General features: G+C 37.5%; 1 protein-coding gene across 3 annotated transcripts; it reads right to left on the reverse strand.

The window, feature by feature from the left end:
- Positions 1–826: 826 nt before the first annotated feature.
- LOC110804217 (E3 ubiquitin-protein ligase BRE1-like 2) lies at positions 827–12,799 on the reverse strand. 3 transcript variants are annotated; one of them, XM_022009870.2, is made up of 20 exons: positions 12,634–12,799; positions 12,227–12,517; positions 10,607–10,768; positions 10,431–10,509; positions 10,080–10,310; positions 9,794–9,961; positions 9,441–9,634; positions 9,275–9,358; positions 8,108–8,227; positions 7,847–8,033; positions 7,609–7,769; positions 6,841–6,912; positions 6,599–6,675; positions 3,994–4,188; positions 3,409–3,481; positions 2,955–3,041; positions 2,654–2,791; positions 2,107–2,309; positions 1,430–1,592; positions 827–1,269 (listed from the first exon to the last, which is right to left on the reverse strand). In XM_022009870.2, exons 2-20 carry the CDS (start codon positions 12,329–12,331, stop codon positions 1,138–1,140), a joined length of 2,631 nt encoding a protein of 876 aa, XP_021865562.2. In that variant the 5' UTR covers positions 12,332–12,517; positions 12,634–12,799; the 3' UTR covers positions 827–1,137. The 3 variants fall into 3 exon arrangements, with proteins under 3 accessions (XP_021865562.2, XP_021865497.2, XP_021865621.2); XM_022009805.2 differs by having other exon boundaries at positions 9,794–9,964; positions 12,634–12,791; XM_022009929.2 differs by lacking the exons at positions 9,794–9,961; positions 10,080–10,310; positions 10,431–10,509; ... (1 more) ...; positions 12,227–12,517; positions 12,634–12,799 and having other exon boundaries at positions 9,275–9,366; positions 9,441–9,555.
- Between the last annotated feature and the right edge of the window lie 1,700 nt (positions 12,800–14,499).

The following is a 14,499-nucleotide window of genomic DNA, read 5'->3' on the forward strand; positions in this document are numbered from 1 at the left end:
CACAAGCAAGCACTCACATACAGATGCCAAATGGCAAGTAAACATGTAGTCCGTAGTCCTTTTCGAGTTTCGACAAAGCTATTGAAAGCCACTCAAAACAGGTGGAAGAATTTGGGTTGACTCTTGAGTCCCAAGTCTTGTACCAAGAGGTTCAAAGTTTGGGCTACGCCAACAAAATTAATTTTGTTGGGCCCCAACCACCTACCTTATTGGGCCGTACACCACCACGATTCACATTAGTATGATATAGTCCGCTTTGGGCCAAGCCTGCACGAACTTGTTTTTTGGCTCCTTTTCAAAAGGCCTAATACTAATAGGAGAAGCTGAACACTTTTATGCTAGACAATTTTTACCTCCTCTTCTGATGTGGGACTTTGGTTGATATCCCAACAAATCTCAATAACATCAATATTAGTGTCATTTTGCGCATCATTAACCCAGTAATCCTACCAAAGCACACGCCCTTGTATTCCTTTGAAATAAGGATCCTTCGGCCACCACTCGCTCGCACCGAGGGGTGCACAACGAGCACGGTGGCCGGTGGGTAACGGATGCAAAAAGGATAATTTGCTTGATTTACGACGTAAATTTTCGGTATTAGCACAGTAGCACTAAAGAAGAATAGTTATAGGGCTGGTAATAGACGTTCTCAAAGTTGGGTGTTTTCTTATTCAGACCAGAGTAAAAGCTAGAAAATTCACACCAGACCAGGTGAAGAGAACAAAGCCTTATTATATTGTGTGCCTGCAACGTCTGTATCATTCATGAAACCAAGAATGTTATTAAAAAAAACCAAAACCAGAAGAGAGGCTGTCAAGCAGCTGCAGGAATCAAGAAAATTGCTGGTCTTATTAACTGTGATGGGAAAAACCTAACCAGAAAATTCACATAAAATTAGACATTAGTCTGAAGTCAACTATGGTAAGCGAGAGTGATGAGCCTCGCTGCTGAAATTTCAAAAGGGAGTTTGCTACGCTAATTGCTATTGCTATTTGCCTATTTACAAGGGGGCAAAAGGGATAACCACTTATGCAGCCAATTACAATGGTGTGGTGCATTTTATCTTACTATCATACAAAACATTAGGTTATTTTTGAAACCCCTAAATAAATTTGAACAGGTTTTTTCTTTTTCTTTTCATATCTTTACAAACCGAACATCATTTTGCCCAAACGCGGTACCACAGCCAGGGCACTTCCTGTGGCGAATTTCCAAATTTCTTTGTATACACTGATTGCAGAAAAGATGGTAGCACTTCACAATTACAACCTATAATGTAACAAATCCAACAAATCCTCACTTTAGAATATTGTATCAGAAGGTTGGTTAGGAAACGAATGGAAAATAAACACAATATCCAGCAAATTATGGTGGTAGGCAACAAATTTCCCCCGAAAAGAAGAGTGATGATCGGTGAAAAGAAGCGTACCTCTTTTGGGCGGTCAAAGCAAACACTGCATTTGAGAATAGACTTGCAATCTTTTATTTCCTCTTGAAGTCTCTGGATTGCAGCCTCCCCTGTTTCAGCTCTCATCTCATCAACTTTATCCTTCCATTCTCTAAGCTCGTCCTCAAGTTTCTTTCTGTCATGCCTGGATTCTCACAACAAAAGCTCGTGTTCTTAAGGATCCATATCAAGAACATGACATCTACTATAACTATCAGATTTATGGAACGTGGACCCCGAACAAAGGGGGAGAAGACATCCAGCATCCATCAAGCAAAGTCTTGCATGGAAAATGATTCAAGAAAACGTTTCTAGGCTCGTTTGTTTCAAAGGAAAATGATTTTCCATGGAAAACAATTTTCAAGAGAAAACATTAAACGAAAGTAGTTTTCCTTTGTTTGTTTCCTTACAAGAAAAATTATAAAGAAAAAGAACATAGAAGGGGAAATGAGAGGAGTCCCCTAGAGAAAGTTGGTTTCCACCTTTGGGAGAATTGTTTCCCATCCTTGAGAAAACAAAGGAAAATGGGAAAATCATTTTCCGGAAAGGTGTTTTCCAAAACAGAGCCCTAATCTTTTCAGATTAAAAGACAGGAAATCTGCATATCTATAGTATAAAACCAGATGTCTAACAGTAGGTTAAGGTAGTAAGGACAATACCTTTCACTGTTCAACCCCTTTTGACTTTCAGCAGTCTTCCGTTGAACCTGCTCGTATTCCTTCTCAGACGAAGCAATAGCAGATTTAACCCACTTCAACTCCTTCTCGGCATCTGATAACTCCCATTTCGTTCTCTCTATGCTAACCATGAGGTGCCTGTCTTCTTGGCAATGTTTAAAGGCCTCTGTCATTATAGCTTTCATCTGCAAAGAGTTGAATCATCAATTCTCAATCACAGGAATTACGAAAGCTTAGCATAGTACTCCCTCCGTCCTGGAATACTCGCCTCGCTTTCCTTATAAAGCCGTCTAGGAATACTTTCCCCGTTTCTATAAATGACATTTTTTTTCTAATTTTATATTGTTTCTCTCACTTACCTAAGGTCTCACTTGTATTCCTAATATCTAAAAAAACATTAAAAATCAAAGGTGTCACACGTTTCCCACTAACTATATTAAAAAAACACCCCCACTATCAACTCTGTGCCGGTCAAACCGGGGCGAGTATTAAGGGACGGAGGGAGTATATCAGTACTTTGGAAACATACCCGCTCTTCACTACTTGAAACTCTTGCCCTGAGAGATACCAGCGATGCGTTAACTAGTTGAAATTGCTTAGTCAGGGCTTGCTTCTCTGAGAGAAGTGTGCTCACAGCCTGCTTTGTCTTCACACTTTCAGACACCAGCTGAAAGATAAAACACATAGACATCACACTAGTAAGCTACTAAGAAATGTATTATACCTCATAAGAGTCATAACAAACTGAGACTACACTTCAATGAAATAATTAAATAGAAACAAGGAAACACAAAATTAAGCTATAACTAAATATGAGATTAGCATTACACCTTGATATTGTAATCATCCCTCTCAGTCATCTGCTGCAAGAGATGTTGATTTTGCGTCTGCATATCTTCATATGCTTGACCAATCGTCTGATCAGATAAAAAGTTAGCAATTAGAGAGAAAGAGGGACCCATTGATTGCCAAATTTTGGGACGAATAGAGGGTAAGAGAAGGGAAACGAAAGATACTTTAACTTCCATTGTTTGGTTTGAGGGAAGGAAGTGAAGGGAAAGAAAGGGAAATTAGTTTGACAGCTTCTAATTTTCTCTTTTCTCCAAAGGAAAGTGAAATTTCATGAAGGAGCTTTCCTTCCACTTCCCTTCCCATCAAATCCTATATACTTTTTTAAACCAAAAAAGGAAATGATTATTTACTTTTCCTTTCTTTTCTTTTCTTTTCCTTCCAATTCCCTTCCTCTCTACCAAACAGAGCCTAATAGAAGAATGGGATAAAAACCTCAATTTCACAAATATAAGCTTCTGCCTCTGCATCCTTTATTTTAATTGCTTCCGTCAGTTCACAGACATCCCTGCGGATAAAAAAGTGATTAGTAAACTTCAATAACAATGTAAATTTAAGCAAATCTACTGTTTCTGGTTTCCATTTAAAACCCGAAATGACATCATTGCCAGTTTATCAAACTTGGATAACAACAAATAAGTTTCACAAGGTTGTCCTCTGCTTAGTATCTTTGTCTATACTATATGCTTTTACATGTAAGTACAAGAAAAGCACCATCCTTGATTCCTTGCAATCAGGGGTATGGCTGCATATCTCAGAAAAAAGAAAGGCATTATACTGCAATAGGGTATGCTGTTGTGGTATACTCCGTACTATCTATCTATGTAAAGGTGGTTACACCACACCTGGAATCCAACCCTCGCTACAGGGTTCAATTATCGTGAAGGGCACATTCTGGAGAACTCCCCCCCCCCCCCCCCTCTCCCTACACCCACCCACCATACCTATACAAAACATTCATTGATAAAGTATTGAAAGTGGACCCAAAAGCATAAAAAAACTAAGGCCTGAAGTGCAAACCTTTCAGTAGTATCCAATTTGGCTCTTAAATCAGCTATTTCAGCCTCAGCAACCGAGAGACGCCGCTGGCAAGCCGCCTCAGCTTCATTAGCGGCTTTTATCCTTAGCTCTAGATTATGCTCATCAAGAGCGTGTTTCAACACATCAGCTTGTGCACAAGCTCTTCGTTCAGATTCTTGGATTTCCATCAGATCTCTGGATTTCAACATTAAAAATCAAAATTAGACCTGCACATGTATGAGTGTATGACACACCTATGTGCAGCACAAAGGATAAGAAAACAGAGGAGGTATAACAAGCATGTAATGCAGCCAAATTATTCATCTTCATAGATAAAAAAAAAAAGCAAGTCATCATTCAATTGATCCACAAATAAGCCACTAGAATCTCCTGAGCCTTGAGAATAAAATTAAACCGACAAGGAAGAGAACGCTTATTCCATAGTCTATATGAAGAAAAAAGGTAATGAGCTTTCAAATAAATTTGAAAAAAATACCCTACACTACTTCAAAAGCATTGGGTTTGTAAAAATGCAGATCGGGAAATCTCAAGGTACATGACTCAAGTACCCATGTAGACACGGCAACGTAAGTACCCATGTACCCATGTAGACATGACTCAAGTACTCAAGTACCCATGTAGACACGGGAAATCTTAAAAATAGATTTAATGGGTCATAAAACTGTCTAACGTAAGTACACGGCAAGTAAAATATACAAAGTAACGAAGAAGAAAGGTATTCTGCCGCATCCCAGAGAGTTGAACTAAAACAAAAAAAACTTAAGAAAAATCCCGTTTGCTTCGCATTTACGACGGCTAAAGATGTACACAAGGATACTATTAAACACCTTAAAAAATGTGTATTGTCAAGTATGCGCCGTTTAAGATAATCCCAAAGGAGAGGCCCAGAGACAAAAGGCCAAGAAGGCAACTCAATCCCACAAAGAGATCAATGTAAAATCCTATTCCCCAAATAAAGCATTGGCCTTCTAACTTCAGTACCCAGGTAATAGACAAATATGTAATATGTCAAACGTTTGCTGTTCTAATTCCTGCCCAAAACAGTGTAAAAGTGTAGATGCATCAAGTCATAAGCCAGACTCAGCCACCCTACCCTACAACCTCAAAGAGCTTCTTCAAAAAAATAAGTTCACAATGCATACATTAGTGACTTCCAGTCATCACCAATTGATAGAAAAACACACTGTTGTGAACAAAAAGCTTTTTCAGATACGCTGTTGGCATATAGACTTATCCATTGTGGAAACAAAATCCTACAGTCAATCGAAATCTTCAACGTCCACATGTATAAAAGAGTGTTTCTTAGAGTCTTTGCAGGTGCTTAATAGCAGGCATCTAAAAGGGCACAGGATTCAAGAATTTCTGATAACCCAACTCAACATCACAAGCTTCTCTTTTGAAGTTAAAGATCTAGGGAGTCAATAAGCAAGCTGAACAAAGTTAGAATACTGAGACAAATGTTATTCCCAGATAACCAATTTAAACTCGTTAATCTTCCCATACAAGACCAAGGAAAAGATAAGGGGAGACGCGCACAAATTGCTGGGAAAGAATAGATGCCAAATTCCCTGCTAGAGCATCCCCTCAATTTCCTTGAAGAATCACCTGCTTTCAATCACTTTATGCTGGACTGCTGGACTTAAGTTCAAATGGTAACTAGAGTGGGCATTACCCACCATGAAGATTTTTGACACTAGATTCAGGAACATAACCCCCGTCTAGAATGGGAGGTCACCACTCTCTGCAAGTGCTCACCATGGAGCGATACCAACCATAAGAAGTGATGAGGCATTTTGCACCGATAACTAGTTTAGTGATTGATTCTAGGAAAGATAGACTGCGGAAGGATACCAGAAGGGATACAAAAAAGACCACATAATAAGTACAGGCACAGGAATATAAGTCAGAAAGCATTTACACCACCAACGAGTTGGAGAAGTGAATTTATCCCAACAGAACTAGAGTACAGGGGATAATCAAAACAAAACTTGTCTTCATATATTTTTTTAACTTCAACAGGAAAAAAACAGTGAACGGTTCTATCCATAAAAATCCTTTTAACATAAAAATTTGTGGCATGAATTAAGGCTTAAACTAAGATCGCAAAAAAAAAAAAAAAAAACAAATAAGGGACTTAAGGGACATAGAAATTAAAACAACAAATAGGCATCCACCTTATACAAACACGCATGCCAAAAGTAGGCAGTGTCTAGAAAATTGTACTAAAGCTTTATTTACCAAATAAAAAACGAAGAAAAGGAAGTATCAAGACAAATTTGGCAGCAGAATATCATCATTTCTGCTAAAACTTGTATTTTAGATCTTCCAGGTCAAAATTTATTAACATCTCTGGAAAACATCTGCTAGATTACTCACCAAACTGGTAATAAATCTTATTCGCCTTATAAACACCATTTCATACCCGGTAAATATCAGTTATACAAATTTCACCACAAAAACGAAAAATAACCGATATTTGGAAGTGTTAGCAATCCACAAATAAAGTACACAAATAAGTGAATTCTTATTAAGCTATCAAACATGCAATCAACAAATTAAAAGCTCAGAGACATTGCCAACATACCTGTTGTCATAAATTCCCTGGCCAAGCATATCTACAAAGATTTGCAGTTCCGACTTTTCTTTTTGCAGCTTCTCAATCTGCAATGTTAGTATATCTGTAAGCTAAGACACAGGCACCTCAAATACTTGGACGTCATGATTCATGATCACTACACCAACACTATCTGAGAATAACTAGTAAATAACAATTCATTTCACCAAAGCAAAGTTCACTGAACACTCTACTAGCATAAAGATGCTCACCAACTCCTTAAGGGATTTGATTTCCACCATCTGTTGAGCACATTTATCTCCCAAGACCTTCACTTCACTAGCCTACCAGCAAAGGAAGAATGTGAACATATTAGAAAAATATATCTTCAAGAGTTATGTCAAGATACCTGTCACAGGAAAAATATGCATACATCCCCTTGACAACAATTTGGGTCTCGGTAGTATAGCTACCGTCACTATCCATTAATTAAATACTATTTTAAGAGTCTTAAGATCCATTGCTGGGTACATGCTGGGTACGTCCTGAGAACTCACATGCACCTATTACATACATCCTTCTACAAATATTGCGTCTCCCTTCTAAGGGCGTGGAACAAGTGACATGATAGAAATGCTAAGATATTGTAACGAACTGATATATGGGTAGGGGCACATAGGGAAATAACTTTATGTTGTTAGTAGCTTGAAAATGTCAAGAGTAGAAGCTCTATAAATTGAGAAATCATGTTGAAAATTGTGGAAAGCAGTATAACTGGGAGAGTGCCATTCCACTCGAATGATTGGCTTAGTCTGTATTTGGTGCATTGAACTTGATTAGCATTGATTCAGTCATAAGTCACTTGTTCTTCCTTAATCCTTCTCCTTCCTCCCTTAATATGTCTTTAATCTCTCTGTTTTAGTCATTAAGATATGCTTATTCATTGCAGATATCAAAAATAGTACCCCAAGTAGTTATTTTCAGCTAATAATCAAGTAGAGCGCAACAGTGTCAGAACTTAGAAGGTTATATCGCTATACCTTTCTGCTTAACAATGCCTTCTGTGTTTCTGCTTCTCCTCGCAAGGACAAGGCTTCCTGGGAAATATCTTTCCATCGATTTAGTTGAGCCTCCACCATTTCCATTTCTTTAGCCAGAGATGAGGTCATCACATTGAACTCAGATTTAATGTCTGTCCTTCCTGCGGGCAGTTTTAAGTATTAGAAACCAGTTGGTTAATGAAGATGGACATTGATAATCATACAAACAAGAAATCACCTGAATCTTGAACAACTTCTTCCATTTTAGCCTCAAGTTCATTCTTCCGGATAACAGAATTCTGGAACTTCAGCTCTAACTCCTCAACTCTTGTCTTAGCCTTATCAATAGCATCTTTTGCACTGTCTGCTGATTCTGTTTTTAACTCTAGTTCCTTTTCTCTTCTAATAAGATATGACCTATTGGACTGAAGCAGGACATTTTAGGAAAAAATAAAATAGAAGTATAAAGTAAACAGTGCAAAAAGAAAGCAGCTGTCACCTGTAGAGATTCAGTCAATGCTTTATATCGCGAGACTTCAGCTTTCCAATGGTGGAGCTGATCATTAACCAAAGTGTACAATCGAGAAGTGCACACATATTTATCATCCTTCATTTCATTCTGCAACGAAAATATGACAACTAAAAGATTAGAGAAACAAAATGCAAAATGTCGCTTCAAAAACTAATCCATATAAACAATAGGAAAATTCGCAAATTACTACCTAGCATATAGGCCTCTGTGACACTTACTACCTAGGAAAAAATTAAAGTCGGCAATTACTACCTAGAAAAATGGAAAGCAATTACTAATGCTACCGTAGTCCACTTTCAGGTGACTTTTGCCAGAAGTGTCACAACAGAGATTTCTCTATTTAATGTGATATTTAACAAATAGGAAGCAAAAAAGCTCCTCTAAAACCCAAAAAGGGTATATAAATATATATTCTCTCTCTCCTCTAACCTCTCACCTCACATCTCTTCTCACTGTCAGTATGATCAACGGTTGCATCAAATAACGATAACAAATACTAATTAAGCTTAATAACATGCCTAATTGGTAAAAAAAAGAAGTTACAAAAATCCCTAAAATTTAACTCCCATGAATTTGATTCAAATCTTCATAAACCCTAAATTGTGAATTATGCTTCATGCAATTAAATTAACATACCGCACAAATTAACCTTTACCTTCATAAGCCCTAAATTGTGAAATGCTGATTTGATGTGAAATGATTTGTAGATGCGGATAAGAGAAATTGAGTAGAGAGAGAGGCTGTGTGAAGAGAGAGAAACTGAGTGAAGAGGGAAAGGGAAACGTAATTGTTCCGTTGGAGGGTTCTTTTTATTTATTTGGGTTTCTTTTCCTGTTTCCTATTTATTGAAAGTCATATTAAATGAACAAATGCCTTTTATGACGTCACTTCCAGCCAAAGGTCGCCGGAAAGTGGATTGAGGTAGCATTTGTAATTGCATTCCTGTTTTCTCCTAGGTAGTAAGTGACACAGGGGCCTATATGCTAGGTAGTAATCGGAGATTTCCCTAAACAATGCAATACAGTCCATTCCATATCTACCTATAAGTGCCTATAAAAAAAAGCTCCCACCAATGACAGGATAAGGACCAGTTAATTACTTAAAAACCATCATGATTCAAGTTATGCAACAAACCTCAATTTCTTCTAATTGTTTTGACAGGATCGAATTATCTTCACGTGCATCCTCAAGCTCAGCAAGCCGATCAGCTGCCAATATCTGCATCGCTGCTAAATATTATTACACATGACTTGACCGGTTTTTCTGTTGAAACAGGGATGCGTACACTAAGCTTAAGTACCTCAGCTTCCTCAATTGAGTCTTTCAACTCCCGCAGACCCATTGACTTATCTGGTAACTCTAATGGAGACAAAGTGCCATTTGAAGCCCCAGTGACAGGGCTGTAAGTTCCAGATGCTAAATTTTTCTGCATTCTCAGATTTACAAGCTTTCTTCTGCTTTCTTCAAGCTGAGCCATGCTTTCTTCCAGCTCACCTTATTTAACATATTTCGAAGGGGGAAAGGCGTGAAATGTGTCAAATTTAACATCAGATGCATATAAAGTACTTAAACAATTAATAATGCATATAACATCTAGCTTCAACATACCAGGGCATTCAAAAGGCCAGTATTGAAGAGAAGTGTAAAACTAACCTGCAATATGTTTAATCTCAGTTTCATCCACTGACTGGTTCTGTATATAAGTCTGGATTCTATCAGCATACTCTGAGTGCTTTTGACGGAGACCATCAATGACCACATGAAGACTATTAGCCTCCTCTGTCATCAAATCTTCGATTTTCTTCAATTTAATGATAGCATCTGCTACATCCACAAATAGAACAGAGGCTCAATCAGAAATGTACTGGGCACTGGCTACAAGAACAATAAACGAAGCTACTAAAACAGTAATTGATAATCTAAAATTGCCCTTCAAGACCTTCTGTAGAAAGGTTTTCATGCAATTCCTGAGCGATGCTGAAGGTCTTCTTTTTCTGATCCTCAACAAAGTCTTCAAGAAATCTCAGTAACTCCCAAGTAGAAGAGTGACGTTGTGCAAGAATTTCTTCAACAAATTTGACAATATCATCTCCTCCATTACCCTCAACCGACTCAACATTTAGAAGCCTACAGAGGAATATATGCTCCGCAGGACATGAAGCGATTGAACCTAAGAGGTGTATCAATTCAACAGTGAGTTGAAGCACATAAAATCTTAACTCATCCCAACTACATTAATCGTAAGAAAATAAAAGATTCTCAGATGAACATAAGAGACTAATAAGACAACCTTGAGGATAGTCTAAAGTTTGCAAGAAATTTAGGCCTCCACCAGCTCTAACCCCGAGAAAAACTACATCATCAATCAACTACATCACAAGGGCATGGTATCTCATAAGCAAGCAGAAATAAGAACAAAAAAACAAATCCAAAAAGAAATTTTACTAACAATTTTTGAGAACTAACCTGGTTCCATAGTTGCTTGATAGTTGTCAGCATATCATCACAAGAGGTTTGCCTCTCTTTTAGTTCTTGGATTTTGACTTCGAGCTCATGCAGTTCATGTTTCTGTGCATCAAGCTGCTGCACAAGTTTTTGATTCTGGTATTGGAGGACAGCTGCATCAACCTGCAACAAACATAGAGATCTTAGCTAGCCCTCTCCTCTGACACAAATTTCCACTCTTAGAAACAAGCTTGTTTGTACTGTACATCCATATATAAAATGGCTAATTCTCACAACAAAATTTTCGTAATTCTATGGCACATTGTTTACACATATTTGTTTTATAATACCAAATTCATTTTCACACACGTATGGAAGTTGACACCACAAATTAGGACATCTTGCTATATGCTACAATCACCTTAAGATTGTGAGCAAAAGGATGCTCATGCTCAAATAAGTGTTAAGGTGTTACCTGTTCGCTGTGCAAGCATCTACCATTCTTATAACACTAAAATAAAATAAAAACTAGGGAGAAAAAAAATTTAGATACTCAGTGTGTGAGTGTGTGGTGGTGTGATTGGCATAATATGGAAAGGAAACAATTCTACATTCCATGCACTGCGAAAAAATGCTAAAATCCCTACCTAAAAGATGACCGCTGAAGGAAATCTAAGGGTATCCACTATCCAGTAGAAATTGTAAAGCACAACAATAAAAAAAAAAAAATAAAAAAAAAGGTACAGGTAAAAGAAAAGATAAGGCAAAATGACATTAGCAGATTTAGCACTAGTCACTAGATTACAGTTAAAACAGATGGGTATAATAGAATTCCAACTCCCAAGTCCCAACCAAAACAAATGAGCAAGGAAGGGAATCGACTCACTAAAGTTTAAAAGAATTGCATAATTCCCTAATCAGCCCCACAAACCGCGAACCGAAAAAGGCGGATTGTAACGTGAAAGATCTTTTGGCCTAATTAGCAAACTAGGTAGCGAACTGTGACCTCGTACCCAATCTCATACTAGAGAATCAGGTAACTATGCTTTAAATTCTTCCACCTAAGGAAAGCATTAAATTAGTACCGACATTTCAGGTCGGAGAAGAAAATATGTCAATATGATTAGTAAGGAAATTTCCCCGAGTCTTAAATTACCAAAGCAATAATCTCACTCCAAATGCCAGCAAGAAGAACAAATACAAATACTAGATAAACAAACACTCCCACCATTTTTAGTTATACACTCCATAATCAAGACACCAAGCTCAATATCCGATCATGACTCAAATCCCAGACGGGCAGACGGTAGCTATGATTCACGAATGCAGTAGCTCAAGCACTGTTATTCAAGCATATCAGATCAAAAACTCAAACTAATAGCACTACAGCAGTATCTAAATCTTATAATGCCAATCAATTTCAAGCCATAACAGTCCAAACTTTATACACAGCTACAACATATCACTGTCCCTCAAAAAAAAAAGCTACAATATCACTGAATGAGGCCAAAAGGAGGTAAATACTACACAGCTAATTCAACCCTTAATCCTTCTTTTCATACCCAATTCATCAACTGTAAATAAAATGTTGAAAGTAATTCAATCAAATTGAGGCAAATATAGAGAGAAAGCAAGCAATACCGATTTGTTATCAGGAGAGACATTAGAATTACGAGCCATTAGGGAAGAATCACTGCTCAAATGAGGTCTTTTCTTCTCTGGTTCTTCCGACTCCGCGTGATCCATCACCTCTCCTCCTCCGCCACCACCACCACCGCCACCATTTACCCTATTCTAAAACCCTAACCCTAAACCCCCGAAAAAAACTTTAACGACTTAATTTTGATTTTTCACCGATTACCCTGATTAATTGAGAGCTAATGATTCTATCCAACACAAAAAGGACGGAATGTTTCAGTGAGGATGAACAACCTGAAGCATGCAAAGAGATAAAAAAAAAGTTAGTAATTTACAAAAAATTCAACTCCAATGAAAAAACAGATAAAGATTAAAGGGATGCAAACATGCAATTGAAATTATCTGCTGACCTAATTTTAATTTAGGGGAGAAAGAGGGTTGAATGAAGAAGGTTGACAGATTGAGAGAGGACGAGAATTGCTGATGTTGTCTGCTAAACCAAGGTTGCGGAATTTGAGGTGGGACCTGAGAGGAGTTTATTTCCACTCTTATATATGGCTCTGAACTCTGAAGTATTGTTTGAACAACTATGACCAAGAGCAATGACCAATGTAGAATTGACTAAAAGGAGGTCTCGGGTTCGGATCTCGCCGTATGCAGGAATTTTTGTTGGGAGACTCACCCACCATTAGCAAGGTGTGCGACATGGGCCGCATTCGGACGTAGTTGGAGCTAAGCTCCATTTAACCGGGTGTGCTATGCGTAAAAAATGACCAAGAGCAATGATGTAGACGATACTTGATTTGGGGGGAAATGCTAAAATTAATAGGAAGTACTTCTTTATGTTGAAATATAATTACTTTTACTAATTAATTACACTATGTTATTACTCCTTTTTAAATATTTCGTCGCTTTTAATTGATTTCTTACTTATTGTAGATTTGCACGGATGCATAATTTCTAAAAGTCCAAAAAATTTCAATATTAGTGAATTAAATTCACGTACATATTGTAGATCACCTTCATTTTGTAAATAGTACTGGTTTATATTGTACCTAAATAATTGACTATTACTTTGCGACATTTCATTTGGTTAAATTACCCTAATTTTTAAGAATGTAAAGGGCAACACAAACGGTTGGTAATAGGTTGTATACTAACTTATTGAATGGAAGTTATTTATCCCTTACTCCTTTATTTTAACTTTCACCGGCCGGCGGCCCCCTCTATTCCCGCCCTTATATTTTAATTGTGATTTGAACTTCTAAACTAATTGCGAAATCAAGCTAGACATCGATGAAGTCGCGGTCTCGCAGGGGATAAGGATAACTTTGTAAGTTTATTATTTCAATTTGAAACATCGATTTAAATTTATTAAAATCACCCAAATATGAATAAAGAATAAGCAGATTGGAATAAGGCTTGGCATTTTATGAAATTAGGCCTTTCTCAATGACAAGTAAGACAACTATGAGTCTATGACGACAACCCAATATTAGCTCTAATGTTAGTTCTGAGTTCATTGTAGGAGATTGACTCAATCAAGAACAAAGAACTTCTATTTAAGACGCAAACAACCTGTATTTGAACAAAGTTGGTATGTAATTGATATAAATTTGTATGTTATTGGTCTACCAATACACTACTAATGAGTAATGACTACCAATTAGATTTTGTACCTTATTGGCACTGACATAACATTTTTTTTATACTAATCACTACCAATAACAAATTAATTAGTACCAATAAAAGTTGTTAGCGTCTAAAATGGACTATCGTTGTTCTTGTCCAAAACTTCCTCTCATTGTAGTGTTAAATAGTCCATATATAGACAGTTAACCAAGCCCATAAATTCATAAAATAGTCCATAGATAATTAGATACACAGTTAGCCAAAGCCCATAAAATAGTTACAAAAGCCCAAGAGAAATGAGCCCTAACGTGTTCTGCTTTTGCACTATCTCCATTTGGGGAAAAATAGCAGCCCATAATTATTATATACTTGGTACTCCGTATTATTTTTTTATATAGAAAAGGTAGAGCTGATCAACATGAGCCCGGCTTGGTCCGAAATTATCGGATGTTGGGCAGAATACTTCGGCTGGGCTCGATTTTAAAAAAAGAGTGCGGCCTTTCCAGAAAAGACCCGAAAAGCCCACTATTTTGACCCAACATAGCGAGTTTGGACACACAAATTGGTCCGGAGTTTGGCCCACCCGACATAATGGAGCAGATTGCCGCATCCAGTCCAGAAACCGGCCCGGGCCAGCCCGACTT

Source organism: Spinacia oleracea, chromosome 2 (genome assembly GCF_020520425.1).
Source record: "Spinacia oleracea cultivar Varoflay chromosome 2, BTI_SOV_V1, whole genome shotgun sequence".
Classification (NCBI taxonomy): Eukaryota; Viridiplantae; Streptophyta; class Magnoliopsida; order Caryophyllales; family Amaranthaceae; genus Spinacia; species Spinacia oleracea.